Source organism: Cricetulus griseus, chromosome 2 (assembly GCF_003668045.3).
Source record: "Cricetulus griseus strain 17A/GY chromosome 2, alternate assembly CriGri-PICRH-1.0, whole genome shotgun sequence".
NCBI classification, from domain to species: Eukaryota; Metazoa; Chordata; class Mammalia; order Rodentia; family Cricetidae; genus Cricetulus; species Cricetulus griseus.
In genome coordinates, this window is record NC_048595.1 from 363515482 (window position 1) to 363536316 (window position 20835).

At 39.9% G+C, this 20835-nt stretch overlaps 2 protein-coding genes across 2 annotated transcripts; both read left to right on the forward strand.

Moving 5' to 3' along the window:
• Positions 1–1185: 1185 nt before the first annotated feature.
• On the forward strand, positions 1186–12406 carry LOC100774106 (zinc finger protein 58-like). The gene is given in 8 exon segments (XM_035438798.1): positions 1186–1309; positions 1984–2079; positions 6893–6925; positions 6928–7100; positions 7253–7429; positions 7493–7593; positions 9282–9333; positions 11933–12406. Coding segments are annotated over 8 exon segments (1230 nt in total).
• On the forward strand, positions 12116–20244 carry LOC118237614 (zinc finger protein 58-like). The gene is given in 5 exon segments (XM_035440641.1): positions 12116–12222; positions 16192–16318; positions 16799–16894; positions 18541–19436; positions 19438–20244. Coding segments are annotated over 4 exon segments (1308 nt in total). The 5' UTR covers positions 12116–12222; positions 16192–16194; the 3' UTR covers positions 19630–20244.
• The last annotated feature ends 591 nt before the right edge of the window (positions 20245–20835 follow it).

Genomic DNA, 20835 nt, shown 5'->3' on the forward strand with positions numbered 1-20835 from the left:
CTGGGTTGAATTAACCTTTGAGATGCCCTCCATTCCTAATGTAGGGTGGACTAACTGTAATAAAGAAAGAATGTCTGCTTGGCCCACAATGGTTGTGTCAACATCTCTTTTTCTGGCCTTGAGTTGGGGGGCTAGTCCAGAAGCAGGGTCCCTAGGAAAAGGTGAAAAGCTCACATGGCCTTGTTTTACAGTGCCAGGATTTTGTGTCAGGTCAGCAGGGTATGGAGAAGTCACAGACCTGTGTGTAGTCGTGTGATATAAAGTAGACAGACCTGTGACAGAAAAGAAACTCCAGTCTACTCTATGCACATTCCTGTCATCTTTGCAGTTCTGAGGGGGAGGCAGGATCCTCAGGTCCTCCCCTGCTTCATAGCAAATTCAAGTCCTAGGCTACCTGAGTCTGTGTCAGAAAACACTCGAACATACTTAAAAGATGCAACATATCTTTTCATCATTAAACAGATGTTCCACAGAATTAAAAATATGTAACATCTTTAAATAATATTGCATAACACCATACCTTAACTAAGAGTATCCAAAGCTTACCCATGAAATTATTACAGACTACCTCTTTATTCCATAAATTAATGATAATTCATTGATAAAAAAGAAAAATAAGGAGTGACTATTCTCATAGGTCATCATGGGACTTTGCTCGATAAAATTTAACAAACATAAATTCTAACAATATGTAGAATTGTGTTCCCAGGCACACAATACTTGTGTTAGGGTTTCTATTGCTGTGATAAAAACCTTGAAGAAACACAGCTTGGAGAAGAAGGGGTTTATTGTAGACTGCAACTTCAGGTAACTGTCCATCCCTGAGGGAAGTCAAGGCTGTAACCTGAGGCAAGAGCTGGAGCAGAGGCCACAGAAGAACACTGCTTACTGACTTGCCCAGCCTGCTTCCCTATGGCATATAGGATCACCTGCCCAGGGTGGGTACCACCCATAGTGGACTGTGCTGTCTCATATTAATCATTAATTTAAAAATACCCTGTAGGCTTGGAACAGGATAGTCATAGGCAAACATTTTCTCTATTATGTTTTTCTCCTCTCAAATGTCCCTAGCTAGTTTCAAGTTGACAGGAGAACTATCCAGCCCAATGCATCTTTGTATTTAAATTATTGTAAGGTTTAATGAAATTAAAGTGGGTGATCATTCATTGATCTTTATTTCAGGAAATGCTGTCCTCCTGGAATGCGTTTATTGATTACTCTCCAGAAGAGAGTGAATACCTGGATCCTGCTCAGTGGAGTTTGTACAGGGATGTGATGTTGGAAAATTACAGCAACCTTCTGTTCCTGGGTGAGGATCTCATCCACAGTGAATTCTTATTTCATCATCAACATGTATTTCACTCACTTTATACTATATCTCATGGGAACATTTCAACAGCCAGTTTCATACCCTTCATTCTCAGACAAATTAGGAAGTGTTCTGTATATTGATCATTTTGGTTCTGGAGAGAGAGCTTGATGGTTAAGAGCACTAACTGCCCTTCTAGAGGACCTGGGTTCAATTCTAGCACCCACATGGCAGCTTTCAACAAACTGTCTGTATTCCAAGATCTGTTACCCTCACACAGACATATATGCAGGCAAAGTACCAATACACATAAAAATTAAAAAATAAATTAAGAAAAAAATAATTTCACTTTTTCTCCCGTTGTGTTTAACCTTTCTGTGTTTGATATATGTGTCCTTCACTCTAGTGGGACTGTTAGAAATTCAGTGGCATGAGACATGGAGTACAGGTGTTAATGAAAGTCTTTCACAATTCAGATTTTATGTTTTCTCTCTTTAAATGAAACTCAGAATCTGGATTCTGTAAATTTCTTTATGTACTGTAGTGATCCTGTCAGAAAATATTTATGGAACTGATTGTCTGGTGTCATTTCCCTATGAGCCATGCACTGGAAGGGACATGTCAATTCCCAGTAGAAGAACACCTAAACAATCTTGTTCCCTTTCTACAAACAGGACTTGCTGTCCCTAAGCCACACCTGGTGACATTTCTGGAGCAAAGACAAGAGCCTTCAGATGTGAAGAGACAAGCAGCAGCCACCGTGTACCCAGGTGTGTAGGAATGAGGGGTCAGGGGCAGCGTTAGGTCCAAATATCCCACAGAAAGGCAGACTTTCCCATGTGCCTAGAAACATGATTCTATGGAAATCATTCTTTAGGTCTCTCTTCATATCTTTCTTGTCAAAGCACATCTCTCAATGTTCATGATGGTTTAAGTCTCTTCAGCTTTGTATTTCCCCGACAGCCAGCTGTTCCTGTATTTACAGGGACCTCCAAGGTTTTTCTTTTTGTTGAGCCTCCACTGTAGTGTAAGGCTCAGGGAAAGAGAACTCAGGTGCTGGTCAGACTGAGAGTCATTTCATCATTTCTTTGCAGTGATTGACAGTAGACTCATGCCAGGAGGATCTCTACACCAATGTGAGCATTGTTGGGTTCATAAAGCCAAACCCACAATTGCATCACAGAGATCCAGGCAGTGACAGAGGCTCAACAGAGTCACTTTGAATAGTTGCTTCCCCACTGATCTTAGGGAAGATTCACAATATTAACATATTGTAGAAGAGATTATATTGAGCATTAGGTACACCAATTTAACAGACTTCCTTTTCAATACTTTTACCACTAGGTCCTGACTATTCGACCTATAAAGAATAGGACAAGAAGACCTACAAGGCCTTATGTTATTGATTCAGGCTCCCCCTCAAAGAGGTATGGGTACAGTGATAGTGTGCCTCTCTTTCATAGCAGTTTGTCGATTTAGGCCTTTTAGTGATTTGCAGTGCTCCATGGTTTTGTTTTTTCTTTTTTCCCCCCATGTTAATATATTCATCATATATTAGGTCTAACTTTATTTGGATATATTCCCAGTCACAACTTGTTTGAAAAATTATAAACTTTTATGTATAGACCCAACATTCTCAGATACATCAGAGCTAGCAAAATGTTTTGTTTCAGATCACCTGTAGGAAGCATTATGGCTAATGTGACCATGAGTCCAGTTGGGTGAAGAGATCTTGTGGTCCCTTTTTTTCCATCTGGATCTGTCTTTACTGAGTATCTGTAACATTTTCTGTCTGCATGAGCAAAATTCCAAGATCACCATGCAGAGTTCTGGTGGGACTCGGCCTAGCAGCTTAAGTGTTCAGGCAGCCATCAGACAATCAGGGTTCTATTAACAATGAGAGTAACACATATTTTTTTTTTTAGATTTTATATCTGCTTCCATGTATATCTGCACACCAGAAGAGGGCACCAGATCTTATAATAGATGGTTGTGAGCCACCATGTGGTTGCTGGGAATTGAACTCAGGACCTCTGGAAGAGTAGCCAGCACTCTTAACTTCTGAGCCATCTCTCCAGCCCCCCATATATTCTTATTGTACAAAAAGATGGTTCTGGTCCCAGATGTATCTGGAAGGTGACTCAGAATGATAGCCATAGTTGAACTTTCACAGTCCACCTCACCTCTTTCTCGGGCTGAATGACTTTCCTAACTGATGTGGTTTGTCCACACATGGCACTTGTGACTTAGTTTAAACAGTGCCCAGAGTTCAGCCTGCTGTGCCCACTGGCCCTGTGGCAGAGCCTCTGTCATGTATTATCTACCACTTTGCTGAGGACTCCTTATAGAATCAGGCATTGACATCTCAGCTCTGGGATTAGCTTTGTTAAGAGGAGGAAATTCAAAGCCAGGGGACAGAGCATGGTGGTTTAAACTAGAGTGTAGTTTCCATACCAGTTGGGTGGTAGGCATACAAGGTTCCCCTCATATCCTGAGTCTCCATTACGTGACACATTGAGAGCATAGTGCAGAACTAAGATCATCCTCAGCATGAGGGAATCCACCCCTTGTTTGGTGGGACCTGAGGAGTGATTTATCTTCCCTACGGATAAGGAGTAGGATTTCCTGGTCTGGTTTCCAAAACTAGACCAGAGGGAGACAGGAGCAGCAGACACTGACAACTCCTGTTCCCCATGCATCCTTATCATGTGTTGGCACTAGAATGCCATTTAGTCTCATAGGTCCGTGTCCCATCTGAGGGTAAGTATAGTAATTGTTCTTGGGTGTGTCCTGCCATGCAAGTGTAGTGTAGATTTACCTACTTTTACTCACTCATTCAAGCATTCAATTTCAATAACCAGTTTTGTGTTTTTCTTTTCTTTCTTTCTTTCTTTTTTTTAGTTCTGTTTTGTTTTTCAAGACAGATTTTCTCTGTATATCCCTGGTTCTCCTAGAACTGGCTTTGTAAACCAGGGTGGTACCAAATTAAAAAAGATCTTTCTGCCTCTGCTTCTGAGTACTGGAATTAAAGCTATGTCACCATTCTTGACCCAATAACTTTTACTTTAAGTACCCCTGATTTTAACATTATTCCATATTAATAAAAAGAAAGTTGAACTTGAATTTGTTTCAGTTACCTGCTTTAGGCTTATCTTTGATGACATATACAGAGGACTGGATAGTAGAAGGTAGAAAATTTTTCCCCCTAATATTTTGTCTGTAAATGAATTATATTTGTATTTAACATGATTACAAACACAATTTTGGGCACTAAGCATTTTTCATCATTCATTGTGGACTCATTAACTATTTTGTCTTAATTACCTTCGTTGTAAATAAAAAAAAATAGTGACTCTCATCATATTAGGACTTAATAAAGAAAGTAATTTATCTCCTAAAAATTTCACACTGTAAAATTATGATTTTTTGAACTGAAAGTCTTTTATACCCAAATAAACTTTAAACATAAATACAGTCCATGGAGGAACTAGGAACTTCAGTCTCCTGATTCCTTTACAGTGTACTTCATAAAATCTACACCAATCCTGCAGACCTTCTCCTTTGAGTAGCTTGTGTCATCATAAAGAATACCATAAGGGGGAGCTTGGGGCCAGGGATGAGCAGGTTGAAGAGGAATAGACATGGAGTTGCCCAGACCCACTAATACAGCCTCAGAAAAGATGGTACATGGCTCATGGAGCATAGGCAGGGGGACAGCGGAATCCTGCAGCTTCCAGTAGCCTTGAATCTAAAGTGAGCTCACAGAGTGGCTGACTCTGTTCCACAAAGAGGTCAGGGAAAGTGATAAAATGTAAGGCGCAGAACCATAACTGACACAGCATAGATGGAGGGCACTATGCATTCACTCATTCAGCATCCACAGAAATAGGGAAGACCTGGATTTAACTAAAAGTTTATCCATTACTTCCTCAGTCCACATTTTTACTCTCAGAAGGAGACACATGGAAGTAGTCCCTGTCAGGCATTTACCAGACAAAACTACCCACACCTACTAAATTGGATGTCCAGAAGGACAAGGTTGGGTTTTGTCAGGAAACACATTTGTCGTTCCAGCACTCTCTGAACCTAGTTTGATTGGGTTTACTAAGCCAGGTCCTCAATTCCATCATACCACACACAGGCCAGGGGCCTAAAGTCTAAAACTTTTAGTTCCATTGATTCAAACAATTGATTTTATGTTGTAAACCAGTGGTTCTCTCAAAACTGACAGGGGGCTGCATGAGAACATTTTCTCAGCAGGATTGTTTGGTTGGGGGATAAAACCTGGATAAAACCCAGGAAAAATCAAGTCACTTGGGGAAGGTCACTAACAGACTCAGTACTGTTTCCCTCACATCTGAAAAATTGCACACATTTCTAAATAAGTAGGTGTGAAACCATTGTAAGAAAGTAACTCCACACATGAGTTTCTTTCATGTCACTTATACTCAAGTTGAGGATAGTGACCCCATCAGAGTTCTTTGTCTTTGATGAAGATATCTGGTAAAGTCTTTCTTCATCACACACTCAGTAATTAGGATTTGAAATGTATCCCCTTTGTGTACACAGATTCAAAGACTAAAACTGTCTGTACCTAGGAGTATACATTTAATAGCTCACCACTGAGCTTTCAAAAATGTGTGGTTTCCAAATACATACTCTTAGTAATGGTCTAGATAATGAGTCCCAGGACAGCAAGGTCTAAACAGAGAAACCTTGTCTTCAAAAGGCAAAATCAAAAAACAAAATAAGTAATTTTGTCATCTATTCAATGACAAATATGTTGGCACAGCAAAATTTGTGTATTGCACAAGTGAACCCGAAGGCTTTTGCTTGTTGGTTTTGGGTTTTGAGATAGGGTTTCTTTGTGTGGCTTTGGAGCTGGTCCTAGAACTTGCTATGTAGACCAGGCTAGCCTTGAACTAACATAGATCCTCCTGCCTCTGACTCACAAGTGCTAGGATTAAAGGCATGGGCCACCACCGCCTGGCTGTTTTTTGTTTGTTTTTGTTTTTTTAATCATGACTCAGTATTTTCAGTTATATATTTTCTTGTCATCCAAATAAAACATAAACTAATGTCATGAAATTTTGAGCTATAAATTTACTCTTTTTGTGGACCATCGTCTTGTACAGCATATCTTTTGTGACTTCCAAAATAAAACTTTATGTGGTGAAAATTTTGTATTTAGATGATGTCTCAAAATCACACAATCACAATTGGCTTTCTCTTTCCAAGCTTGGTTACTTTATAATCATGGGTGTCTATACATATAACATCACTATCCACTTAATAGGTTTATTTCTGTTAGTAAAATGCCCTTACAACTTACTTAGCTATTAAACTTTGATTAATAAGCCATTATGTCTATGCTCTATTTGGTTGTGCCCTTATTCTAGTAGAAGTATAGATCATTTCTACCTACAATATTTTATCATTTATGCTGAGAGCCTATAAGTTTTGAAATGTATTGTAGTTTCTCACTGATGCTTCAGTACGTATGAGTAAATGTTTCCTTTTTAAAAGATTAAGTATGGAGAATATTTCCTAGCTTTTGTTCATATCTCAACTCATGCCCAACAGGAACATTACCCAATGATTATAATGTTTACAACAAGACATTGATTATAACTCAGTAAGTATTCAACACCAGAGAATTCATACAAGGGAGAAACCATGCAAATGCAAAGACTGTGGTAAGGCCCTTAGTTCTTATAGAACACTTTCTATACACCAGACACTTTACACAGGAGAAAATCCCTACAAGTGTAAAGAATGTCATAAAGCCTTCAATATGCCCTCATCACTTTTTTTTTTTTTTTTTGACAGGATTTCTCTGTGTAGCTTTGGAGCCTATCCTGGCACTTGTTCTGGAGACCAGGCTGGCCTCGAACTCACAGAGATCAGCTTGCCTCTGCCTCCTGAGTGCTGGGATTAAAGGTGTGTGCCACCAATGCCTGGCCGCCCTCATCACTTTTTATTCACCAGAAAAACCACACTGATGAAAAAAACTACAAGTGTGAAGAATTTGGCAAATTATTTTCCTGTCCTTCAATGCTGAAGCAACATCAAAGAATTCATTCTGGAGAGAAACCCCACACATGTAAAGAATGTCATAAGGCCTTCCATACAGGCTCATCACTTTTTATACATCAGAAAAATCATACTGATGAAAACTACAAGTGCAAAGAATGTGGCAGATCATTTTACTATCCTTCAATGCTGAAGCAACATCTAAGAATTCATTTTAGAGAGAAACCCTGCAAGTGTGAAGAGTGTGGCAGGTACTTTCCTTCATTTTCATACCTTAGACAACATGAAGCAATTCATACACGGGAGAAAATTTTCCAGTGTGAGGAGTATGGCAAATGTTTTTTCTCATCTTTGTGCCCTGGATGACATAAAACCATCCATTCTGAAGACAATCCCTACAAGTGTGCAGAGTGTGGCAAAAAGTTTTTTCTGTTTTACATATCTCCGAGGACATCAAAGAGTCCATACTGGGGAGAAATCATACAAGTGTGAGGAGTGTGACAAACATTTTTGCTTCTCTTCATCCCTTCAGCGATATCAAACAATTCACTTTGAAGACAATCCCTACAAGTGTGCAGAATGTGGCAAAAGGTTTTTGTGCTTTAAAAACCTTCAGGAACATCTGACAGTCCATACTGGAGAGAAACCATACAGGTGTGAAGAATGTCACAAAGCCTTTCCTTATTACTTATCCCTTAGGAGACACAAGAGTTCACACTGGAGAGAAACCCTATGTGAAGAGTGTGGCAAATGTTTTTCCTCATCTTCAGGCCTTAAACAGCATAAAAAGAATTCATTCTCAAGACAATCTCTAAAAGTGTAGGGAATGTGGCAAAGACTTTATTACTTTTTGTATCCTAACTCAGCACATGATATAGTATAGTGGGTATAGTATAGCTCTGCCCATGACTTTGGACTGTCTGGTCCTCAAATAAACACACAGAGGCTTATATTAATTATAAACTGTTTGACCTATAGCTCAGGCTTCTTATTGGCTAGCTCTCTCTTAATTATTAACCCATTTTTATTAATCTGTGTATCTACACATGGACTTGGTTTATCTGGAAATCCTATCTTTCCTGGTAGCTATATGGCTCCCCTCTCCCCCTATCCACCAATTCCCTTTCTCTATTCCTGTCCAGAGGTCCCATCTGCCTAAATCCCGCCTGTCCATTGGTTGAAATAGCTTTATTCACCATTAAGAGAAACATATATTCACAGCATACAGAAGGACATGCCCCATCAGGACATTGTAAATTTAATTCTTACCTGATAATTGTTCTTACTGAATACAGTTTTATTGTGTTAAGAGTTAAAAAACCTTTGTTTTTAATTTAGATCAAAGGGGGGAAATGTTGTAGAATATTCCTTTAAACTGTGTGAAGATGTGTCACATGGTTGATTTAATAAAAAGCTAAATGACCAATAGCTAGGCAGGAGGTATAAGCAGAACTTGTGGACAGAGAGAGCTCTGGTAAAAAGAAAGATGGAGTGTCCAGTCAGACATGGAATAACCAGAATGGGCACAATGTAGATGAGGTAACAAGCACATCAAACAACATAGATTTAAAAATATGAGAGAATTTAACTTATGAGCTAGTTAGAAACAAGCCTAGGGTAAGGCTGAGCTTTCATAATTAATAATAAGTCTCCATGTCATTTTTGTAACCTGGTGTCCCTAAAAGAAAAGTCCATCTACAGGAAGCAGGCTTGGAGACTTATTAGAAAGACCTAGCAGTAGGAACCACTATGACTTCTCTAACTTGAGAGCCACTCAGCTCAGGGGCCCTCCAGCATAGTAAAAGTGGTCCCACACCACATAGCCACTGTGAGTTGGCGTCTGACCTCCCTGGCTGGTTAGGCTACTGGATACCTGGAGTTTCAGAAGGATAAAGAGGTACAGAGTGGATGCTTCTCTGTGAGGTTTTCTGGCATGCAGGGCTGTGGGAATGGCCAGTTCAGCCAGTCATATCCCGGGGCTGAGCAGAAAGGTGAGTGTCAATGACCCAGACCCCCTCCTAGTCACCAGAGAGAACCACACTGAGTCAGGAGACTTGTCAAAGCAGAGTCTACCTTTATTGTATCAGGCATGAGCTTATAGAGTGTTGAGAAAGAGGGTGGGGACCTCAGGATGGGGTGAGGTGTAAGGGTCAATAATATTCCTCCAAGTTAGCAGTAGCTGGGAGAGGCAGTTTTGCTAAGTCAGGTCACCAAACTAGCCAGGCTCAGGAAGTTCCACTATGCCTTGCATCCAGGCCTTTTTAGGCCCAACACTCCTCTACTGCTAACATGACAGCTCCAGCTCAGGAGCCCCCTGCAGCCACCACAGGCAGTCCTTTCTGGCCTCCCTCACCTCAGAATGTAAGCACAACCAAGAAGCCCAGTTTACAATCTGGTTATCTTGCATTAGGTTCCTTTGAGGTATCTGGAGACTTAAAGGTTCATCAAAGTCTTCTGACTTCATGAGTATATGAGAAATGTAATTGCATACTGGGAAGTTTTCAGCAATAGGAGCTGCTAGCAGGATAACATGAAGGATAGTGAGTTTTGGGAGAGTGTCAAGTGTGCTAAAACTGAAAAGGCCACTAGGTCATGGGCTGGACAAATATTTTGTAAGTTTGGAACAGTTTTGCTTCCATCTGAACCTGGAAGATGATTTGTAAGAGAAGATACAGCACGTTCTGGGTGAGCATGGCAACTGAAAGAGACAACTAGTGCCACTGTAAGTATACTGGGAGTTAGAACAAGTTAATGAACACCTGGACTTCCCCTACACCCACTAAGTTACCTTACACAATGAAAAGGAAGGATTGTCATGTGACCCGTTTGTGTCCCTAAATTTTTGATAGGCTGGTCTCTTATGTATGGCTACGGTAATGATTGTTTTGTCTTTACACAAAGCAGACGCTGACATGATGTTTACAGGACTACATGTCAAGTTACAGCCTCATGTATAACAGCAATACATACACAGATACCCAAACGGAGAGAATTTCACCAAGAAATGAATGATATGGCAGAAAGTGAGAAACAATACTGAGGCTACTGAAGTAAGAGGATAAACAATGTAGAGAATGCACAAATAAAACTGCAAACAAGATGACCAGAAAAAGACAAAGGCTGATATGGAAAATTGCTTGTCCCACAGGCATGAAGACATGGTCGATAAACGGCAGAATCCAAGTAAATATGGGAGAAGTTTAGAGGGCTGAGAAGTGTTCAAGGAAACATAAATGGAGTCAGGACAAGAGGGACCTTATTCATTAAAGTACTACCTCCTGTCCAAATTGATCTCTTGGGAATATACAGACTCCTATCCTTCAGATACATGGAAAGGCCATGTTCCCAGATATGATAAGGAAGATAAGTACATCTCTAGCTCACTGACAGGACACCTGTGTCTGATGAGATCACCACAATGTAGATGACTTTCAAACTCAGTTATCCAAAATGCATGGATGTTTTTCACTTAATGAGATCTCCAGTTACCCAGAAGAAAAAACTTCTGGTACCGTCTCTAAGGAGACTTCTGTGGTGATTATTGAGGCCAGAAGACCCTTTCTCAACACGTGTGCCTCCATACTTTGGGATTAAGCCCCTGACAGTTCACAGTGCTGAAGAAAACCATGCATTGCTCCCTAGTATTCATTACTCCCTCACTCATCAAGTAGCTTGGGATTTGACCAACAACAATTTCCATTCAAGGGAAACATCCCATTCTGGTGGGGCCCTCACTAACCTTAGGAACTAAGCATGTGATGGGCATGGGGAATTCCTAGACATTTTCAAGACTCCCAGAACCCTCACTGCTGACAGCTACCTAGACAGTAAGGACTATAGGGGAAGACACTGCCTCATCAGTGGAGCTCCCTGCAAGCCATACACTGAGCTGAAGGAATGCAACATTTTAACCAGAGTCCCTCAGATTCTTGGTACTGTTGATGTCACTGCATTGAATTGTGTGTGTTTCTGCTCTAATCCCTCAACCACACTCCTGTTGGCAATCCCAGTTGTAAACTCACTAACTCATGAAGAGAGGGACTTTAGTGGAATCTTTGCTATGTCTATAATTAGACACAAACCTGAGATGAGTAGACACTCTTTCTCTTCTCATTGGAAAACCACAGAATAGAGTGTCTTTTTGATTGCTGTGAGAGAACACATGACTCATCTGTTGCTCATGTATGTATGTATGGGGCTGCCCATTAAGACACAGTCTACTTTATACTAAACTGCTTTCATCTGTATTTTCTTTGATTTCTTTTGTTTTGACTTTTCCTTTTTACTTAGATACAAGTTCTCTTTAAATTTTCCAGTCCAGCTTTTCATCCTGGGTCCATTTGCCACACAACCAAGAAGCAGTAAGGAGCACGGTTAGACACACCAAGGCTGGCTTCAAAATCATCTTTAAGAGACACTTCTCATTCCCACATTAGTGTGTTACTTCGTTATTTACAGTAAAATGGAGTCAAGGTGATTTTTAATCGCCCTTTTGAGATTAAAACCACATTATGTGGACCAGAAAACTTACAAGGCTAATAACTCTGTCAATGGCATGACTCACATTCATAATCTCGTATTGTGGTTCAGGAGGGGAACACCAGCCTCATTGCCCACGGCTGTAATGCTGACTCTGCTTCTTCCACTGGTATCTACTGCAGGCAGCCAGACACAAATCCACTAAAAGTAGAATTCTCTTTACCTGGTTCCGGGAATTCTTTCGCACAGACTTCTGGGAAATGTAGTTCAGGAGACTGTGACATCACAGAGAGCCTTCCAGGAAATCCTAATCGGGGTTTTGTTCTATACAAGTGCGTCTTCCCCAAAGTTGGGCGCGAGTCTTTCCCCGCTGCGTCTCCTGCTGCGTCTCTGACTTGGAGGTTGGTCCAGGGTGCAGCGCAGCCTGAGGCTCTGTGCGGGGTGCGGGTTCCGTCTTGGAGGGAGCCGACCTGGGCTGGGGGGAAGGCGGAGAAGCTGCCCGGGAGGTGCTGGGCTGAACTGGCTGGGATTCGGGAGGTTGCAGGTCAGGACTGGGAGAGGGCGATAGGACTGTGTCCTGAGTGATGGTTTCCTTAGGACCTGCAGCCCGAGTCCGCCTTGAGCTTCTGGGACAGGATTGCTGCCTGGGAGCGCGGAGTAGATGATAGTGCAAGGTCCAGGACTGCAAGCTAGTGATGGTCAGCTGAGGTGACCACGACTGCAAGCTAGTGATGGTCACCTCTTGGTCTGTCCTTGAGTTGGTGAGCTAGTCCAGAAGCAGGGTCCCTAGGAACAGGTGAAAAGCTCACATGGCCTTGTTTTACGGTGCCAGGCTGTTGTGTCAGGTCAGCAGGGTGTGGAGAAGTCACACACCTGTGTGTAGTCGTGTGATATAAAATAGACAAACTTGTGACAGAAAAGAAACTTCAGTCTACTCTATTGCACATCCCTGTCTTCTCTGCAATTTTGAAGGGGAGGCAGGATCCTCTGGTCCTCCTCTTCTTCATAGCAAACTCAAAGGCCTAGGCTTCCCGAGTCTGTGACAGAAAACACTTAAACATACTTCTGTCCCTGCCACAGTGTCCTCCGTAGTCATTATCAAATGCATTGTCATATTTTGAGTTGAAAGGTGTGTGTGGTTGCACGGCCAACTCTTTCAAACCTGGGTTGTATTGTTCTCTTCTTTGCAGTATCTTATGAAATTAAGTCAGACCCATGAGAGTGCATGTCCCACTGTATTGGATGCACTCCACTTACTGTTGCTTTAAGAAGACTCAGAAACAATATACAGAGTATTAATCCACAAATACATTTAGACATCCAATGTAAAAGGCAAAGCTTGTGGTAACATTTTGAAACTCACAGTATAATTAGGTAATTCATGTTTCCAAAGGAGATACTACATTTGGCCTCCCATGTTTTTTTTTCATGGCTTGTTCTGCTTTCCAAGTCATATAATTGTGAGTTGTGGTGACTTTAACAAAAACCAATGGCTCTTTCATTGCCCAAGTGTGTAAGCATAGAGTTGGGGCAGAGTCCTAGGAGCTACTACTTTGTGATGTGTGTAGTGTGTACTAAGTCATTTATGTAGTACACGGGCTTCTCTGAATGGAGGGTCACCTAAGAACCACTAAGTAATGGAGAATTAGTCTTCCCCAGAATGAGCCCACTTATCATTCGTCTAATAACAAGTGGTCAGTTCTCAAAACATACACCAGGCAACCCTGAACAGAATTGGCCATTCATACTTACATATATATGCATGTAAATACATGTGTGTGTAACAATAAAAGTTAGAGAATACATCATATATTCAAGATGGACTGTTGGAGGACATGAGAGAAGCTGCAATGAGGAAATAGAAGGGAAAATGATGTACTTCTAGTGTAATTCGATAATTCTTCAGAGAAAATGGAGTCTTGTCAATTGTGACAATAATGGTGACTCTGGAAATTATTTTCAAGCAGATAAGGCTAATTAATACATGATCTTATCAAATCTTAAATGTCAGAAGTTGTAACTCACAGAAGTTGGAGGTGTAATGGTTGTTCCCAAAGACCAGTGACATCAGTAAACCAAGACTTGGGGATATTCTACAAAAATGGGTGCCCTGGGACAGTGTAATAGGAGGAAAAGCCCCAGTACTGTTGCCCTCATTATGTGTAAGCGTTATGTACGGTGCCTTTCAGAAGCCTGGAAGATTGTGTTTGAGGAGGTAACCATACATACCTGAGAAAGGCAGTCCAGCCCTTACCTATGAAATTATTACAAAACAATGCATTAATACACATATTGCTGAAAATTTTAATGCATTAATAAAAAGCCAAAATAAAGTATGACTACTCTCGTAGGTCATTCTGTGACTTTACTCAATAAGATACTAAAAACATAAATTCTTACTTTAGAAAATTTGGAAGGGGAAAATAGCATCAGCAGTGGTATTCGTCAGCTACAGTGCACCAATGTTCAGATGCGCATGTGCAAAACATGCTTTAGGAATATCATTAACACGTCAATCAATACCTGTCAGAGAAAAGGTATAAAAGGAAAACGACGAGTGAGTGATGTCTATTCTATTTTAAACTCTCTGTTGTCAGTCCTTCTCTTGCAGTTTTTAAAAAGTATGTTCAAATACTTAAATGATATTTAGTCTGTGACTAAATATTCCCTGCTCAACCCCATGTCTCTTTGCACCATTACTGAACTCTGTAGAAAGTAAGACACCAACCAGAGCATCAAAATCTGCATTTTCATTGCATTTCACATTTATGATTATACATATTAAGTGTTGAAATGTATGTTCTCCCTCACTATGATTTTCTTCTGTGAGAAATGTCTATATGTGTGGCATATAATAGCATATGGCACTGATGAATGTTCTTTTGGGGATGCATTCATTTTACATTTCATCTGTACCTTGTCTTTCCTTGAAGATAAGCATGGTGATATTTTGTTTGTGATCTAATAAATAAAGCTGGCCTGATGACCAGAGTGAAGAGCTAAGCCACTAGTTAACCATAGAAGCCAGGCAGTGGTAGCACACACCTTTAATCCTAACACTTGGGAGGCAGAGGCAGACGGATCTCTGTGAGTTCAAGGCCACCCTGAGCTACACGATATTGATCCAGTCTAAAAGAAAAACAGAGCCAGGCAATAATGGCTCACACCTTTAATCCCAGTACTTGGGAGTCACAGGCCTTTAATCCCAGCACCAGGGAGGTGGAGACAGGAAGGGATATGGCTGGATGGAGAGAGGAAAATAAGGTGGGAGGAGACAGGAGCACAGGGCATTCAGTCTGAGGATTTGTGGAGACAGGATCTTTCCCACTTTGTTCTGAGGAGTCAGTCAGAGGTCAAAGGTCTCTAGTGGCTGTCACATTTACTTCTCTGTTCTTTCAGCATTTACCCCAATATCTGACTCCAGGTTTTTATTTGTAAGATCAATTAGAATTCGAGCTACAGATGATTCCACTGTGAGATCATGTGACCACCTCATAGAAGTCTGAGGAATATTACTCACCAATATCAGAAATACTTCTAGCTCTCTTTCATCCTGAGCAAAATCTAGACTTGTATCCACAGGCACATGATGCCTATTAGGGTTTCTGTTGCAGTGATAAAGACCATGACAAAGGACAACTTGGAGAAGAAAGTGTTTTGCTTGTACACTGTAAAAACTTGCCACTTGAATTGATATGATAAAACGCTGATTGGCCAGTAGACATGCAGGAAGTATAGGAGGGCAACCAAACTAAGGATGATGGGAAAGAGAAGAGCAGAATCTGAGGAGTCTGCCAGCAGACACAGACAGGAGATTAATGTTCCATGTTAGTAAAGGTACCGCCACATGGCAGAGGGTAAATACGGAATATGGGTTAACTTAAAATGTAAGAGCTAGTTAGAAATAAGCCTGAGCTATCAGCTGATCATTTATAATTCATATTCAGCCTCTGAGTCAGTTACTTGGGACTGGGCAGTCAGGATAGGTAATATCCATTTACAGGGTTCATTTTAGACTGCAACTTCAGGTAAACTGTCCATCTCTGAGGGTCATCAAGGCAGGAAACTGAGGCAAGAGCTGGAGCAGAGGCCACAGAAGAACACTGCTTGCCAACTTGCCCAGCCTGCTTTCCTGTGCCATATAGGATTGCCTGCCCAGGGTGGGTACCACCCATAGTGGACTGTGCTGTCTCATAGTAATCACTAATTTAAAAAAATACCCTCTAGGCTTGGCTACAGGACAGTCTTAGGAAGACATTTTCTCTATTATGTTTCTTCTCAAATGGCCAGTGTCAAGTTGACAGAACTATCCATCCCAACACATCTTAGTATTTATATTATAATTAATTAAAAATTGGTCTGTATTTCAGGAAATGCTGTCCTTCTGGGATGTAGCTATTGATTTCTCTCCAGAAGAGTGGGAATGCCTGGAGCCTGCTCAGTGGAATCTGTACAGGGATGTGATGTTGGAGAATTACAGCCACCTTGATTTCCTGGGTGAGGAACTCATCTATAGTGAATTCTTATGTCACCATTAATATGTAGCTTCCTCACTTTGTATTTTGTCTCATGGGAACATTTCAATAGCCAGTTTCATATATTTCATTTTAAGAAAAATTGGAGAGCTTGCTCCATAGATAAAGCATTCCATGTTTCAACTGTCGATGTTAAATGCATATTTTATTCAGCAGTTACTCTAGTGGGACTGTTAGAAATTCAATGACATGAGGTACAGAGCACACCTGTTAAAGTGCTTCACAATTCAGTTTTAATGTCTTTCCCTTTAAACAAGACCCAAAATCTGGACTTTTAAATTCCTTTCTGTACTGTAGTAGTCCTGTGAGAAAACATTTAAGGAACTGATTGTCTGGAGTCATTTATTACAACATCTCTTTTCCAATAAACAGTGCACTGGAAAGGACATGCCGATTCCCAGTAGAACACCTAAACAATCTTCTTCCCTGTTCCTACAAACAGGTCTTGCTGTCTCTAAGCCATTCCTGGTGACATTTCTGGAGCAAAGACAAGGACCTTGGGATGTGAAGATACAAGCAGAAGCCCCTGTGAATCCAGGTGGGTAGGAAAGAGGGTTTCAGAGACAGAGTTGAGGTCCAAATAGCCAACAGAAAGACAGGCTTTCGCATATGCATTAAAACCTATTTTGTTGTAGTGATAATTCCTCAGGTCTCTCTTTTGTTGTCGTTTTTGTTGTCGTCATCATCGTCAAAGGACATCTCTCAGATGTTTATGATGTTTAAATCTCTTAAACTTTGTAATTCCCCAATGGTGAGCTGTGTATTTCCAGAGACTTCCAAGGTTTTTCTTTTTGTTGAGTCAGCATTGTAATGTGAGAAATGCCTGGAAGACTATACACTTTTCTCTAGAGCATGATATGAAGTCATTGTAATGCAGCAGGTTCACACATAAGTTTCTTTTGCATCACTTACTCTCATGTTAATGAGTGTTAATCCTGTCTGAGTTCTTTGTGAATGATGGAAGTTTTCTAAATTTTTTCCTCAATAATAAGTATTTAAAATTCATGCCATGTGGATATATATTTGAAGATTAAAACTGTCTGCAACTAGTAGGATGTGTTTAATAGCTTATCAGTAAGTTTTCAGAATTTTGTAGGTTTGAGGTATTTTTTCTTTCGTACGTTGTAATTTGCTATGCTGTATTGTTATTTAGAAATGAGTTTATGTGCCATATATATTTTTGTAGGTGTATGAAACACATTGATAAAACACATCAGTACAGTGTAAGATAAAAACAGCTAAGAACTCTGGTTCTGTACATTTTCTTCTCATAGGGAAACACGGGTCTTCCATTTTTATGCCTTGTTCATTGTCTCTCTCCATTCAGTGCTCAATGGTTATTTAATCTTATAAATGAATGAATCTTGAAATAGGTAATTTTATCACCAGGTGTGGTGCCCCACTGTATAAAGCCAGCACTTGGGAGGCAGAGGTAGGTAGGTCTCTGAGTTCAAGGCTAGCCTCATCCACATAACAATTTCCAGGATAGCCAGAGTTACACATAGAAACCCTGTCTCAAGAAACAAAAAACAAAGAAATAGGTAATTTTGTTAACTGTTTATTGACAAAATCCTCAGAAAAATTTGTTATTCACCAATGAACCTGAAGTTTTTTGTTATGACACTGATATCTCTGAGGTACATATTTTCTAGTCATCAATAATAAAACATAAAATACTGTCCTAAGGCTATTATTTAATCTTTCCAGAGACATTCTACTTGGCATGCAATATATCTTTTGCATCTTCCAAAATGAAATGCTTAAGATTACAATGGTATATTTTGATGTTAGTCCAATATCACATAATCACAATTAACTTTTTCTTTTCTAGATTTGGCTACTTTATAGTTTCATGGATGTTCAGCCATTTAACATCTATATTGTTTAATGGGCTTGTTTCTGTTAGTAAAATACCCTTTCAAGTTATTTAGCTATTTAACTTTGAATAATATGGCATTATATCTATGCCCTATTTGGCTGTACTCTTTCTGCAGTAGAAGTATAGACTTTTCCATCTTTTCTATCTTGTGAATTATTCGAGGTGTAGATGAGTGTTGGAATATACTATAGTTTTTCATTGATGCTTTAATATGTATGAGTAAATGTCTCTAATTTAAAGATAAGCCTTATAAGTATAAAGAACTCTTTCTACCTTTTGTTCATATCTCAATTTTTGCCCAACAGGAACAATACCCAATGATTGTAACAATTATTGCAAGGCCACTGATTATAAACCACTCCTTATTCAACACCAGAGAACTCATACAGGGGAGAAACCCTACAAGTGTGAAGAATGTGGTAAGGCCCTGAGTTCTCATAAAGCACTTTCTATACACGAGAGACTTCACACCGGAGAGAAACCCTACACATGTAAAGAATGTCATAAGGCCTTCAATACACGCTCATCACTTTTTATACACCAGAAAAATCATACTGATGAAAAAACCTACAAGTGTGAAGAATGTGGCAAATCATTTTACTATCCTTCAATGCTGAAGCAACATCAAAGAATTCATTCTGGAGAGAAACCCTACAAGTGTGAAGAGTGTGGAAAAGCCTTTTGCTATCCTTCATTCCTTAAGCAACATCAAAGAATTCATTGTGGTGAAAATCCCTACAAGTATGAAGAATGTGGCAAAAGATTTTCCTGTTTTGCAGGAAACAGAACAGAACAGGAAGATCAAAAAGTTCATACTGGAGAGGAACCCTACAAGTGTGAAGAATGCCACAAAGCTTTTCGTTTTCACTCAGCTCTTAGGATACACAAGACAGTTCATACTGGAGAGAAACCCTACAAGTGTGAAGAGTGTGGCAAATGTTTTTCGTCATCTTCATGCCTTAGACGACATCAAACAATTCACTCTGAAGACAACCCCTACAAATGTGAAGTGTGTGGCAGATGTTTTTGCTCATCTTCATCACTTAGACGACATCAAACATTCCATTCTGAAGACAATCCCTATAAGTGTGTAGAATGTGACAAAAGGTTTTCCTGTTCTGCAAGCCTTCAGGAACACCAAACAATCCACACTGGAGAGAAACCATACAAGTGTGAAGAATGTCACAAAGCCTTTCGCTATCACTCAGCTCTTAGGAGACACAAGAGAGTTCATACTAGAGAGAAATCTTACCAGTGTAAAGAGTGTGGCAAATGTTTTTCCTCATCTTCGTGCCTTGGACGACATAAAACAATTCACACTGAAGACAATCCCTACAAATGTGCAGAGTGTAGCAAAGCCTTTGTTAATCTTTATAGCCTTACTCGACACATGATAGTTCATACAGGAGAGAAATCTTACAAATGTCTTAAAAAGTTTACTTCTTCAGACCTTAAGACACACCAAATGACTTATTCTGAATAAAACTCTGAGTATGTGGAATGTGGTTAAAAAAAAAATCTTTGCTAATCATTCAGATCTTAATCCAACTCAAATGAATCCATGGTGGAGAATGTTAATTATTTCGAATGTCAGCATGAACATCTCACTTCCATAAATGCTAAGAATGTCATCAGAGAACAGTAGACTTCTCTTTGTTGTAACCTCCACATCAGTTTGTTCAAGCAGTGTGTTTGAAACTTGCCTTGATTGATGAATTTCTTCTGTAATTATAAATGTTCCACGAAAGCTTTACATTGTTATAACTTGATCCTGTGGGTGCCCTGAATCTGAGTTCTGGGTTGTAGTACAGTTACTGTTACTTTTCCCTGTGGTATCACCCAAACACCTGGAATAACATCTCACTTGAATATGTAAGAATCTCCATAGACTCATCATTGGTACCAAACCGGTGTGAAAGGGCATTTGTGTTTATCTCCCAAGGACATGCTAACAGAACCCATTTTCAGTCATATTCCAATCCAGAATAAAGAATCTCTTATTTCCTTTAGATTCAGAACAGCATTTTTCATATGTATCCAACTGTCATGTCATAGAAACTTGGAACAATATTGAAATAAGGATCTGAGCCAGTTGCACTCACTCAGCAGAAGGGATGTACTTGATTAGTGGCTATGTGATCCTCAAGTATGAAACACTGTAGGGGCAGGTCTTACTTTACTGTTGATACAGATTCTAAAGTCAACTCAATCTCAAATTTACTAATTTACTGTAAACTGTTAACACAGGGTAATTAACACCTAAACATTAACAATCACTGGCTTATAGATAATTAAATGTCTCTAATGTGTCCAGAATTGTGTTTTTAGTCATGCTAAGTACAAACGATATTTATTCACAGAGATGAGATGGGAATGAGAATCCAGTTATATATTCTATAGTCCTCTGTATATGCTGTTGAAGTACAGCCTAAAGCACATACCTCAAAACAAGTTGAAACTTTTTTGTGTAATATGACATAAAATTAAGAACTAATTATAGTTTTTAAAATCCTGATTTGGGAAATAGAGTTCTAGACTTAGATGACAGGGCACCCCCGGACTCAAGGAGCACCATTTGCCTCAGATGGGACACAGAGTGA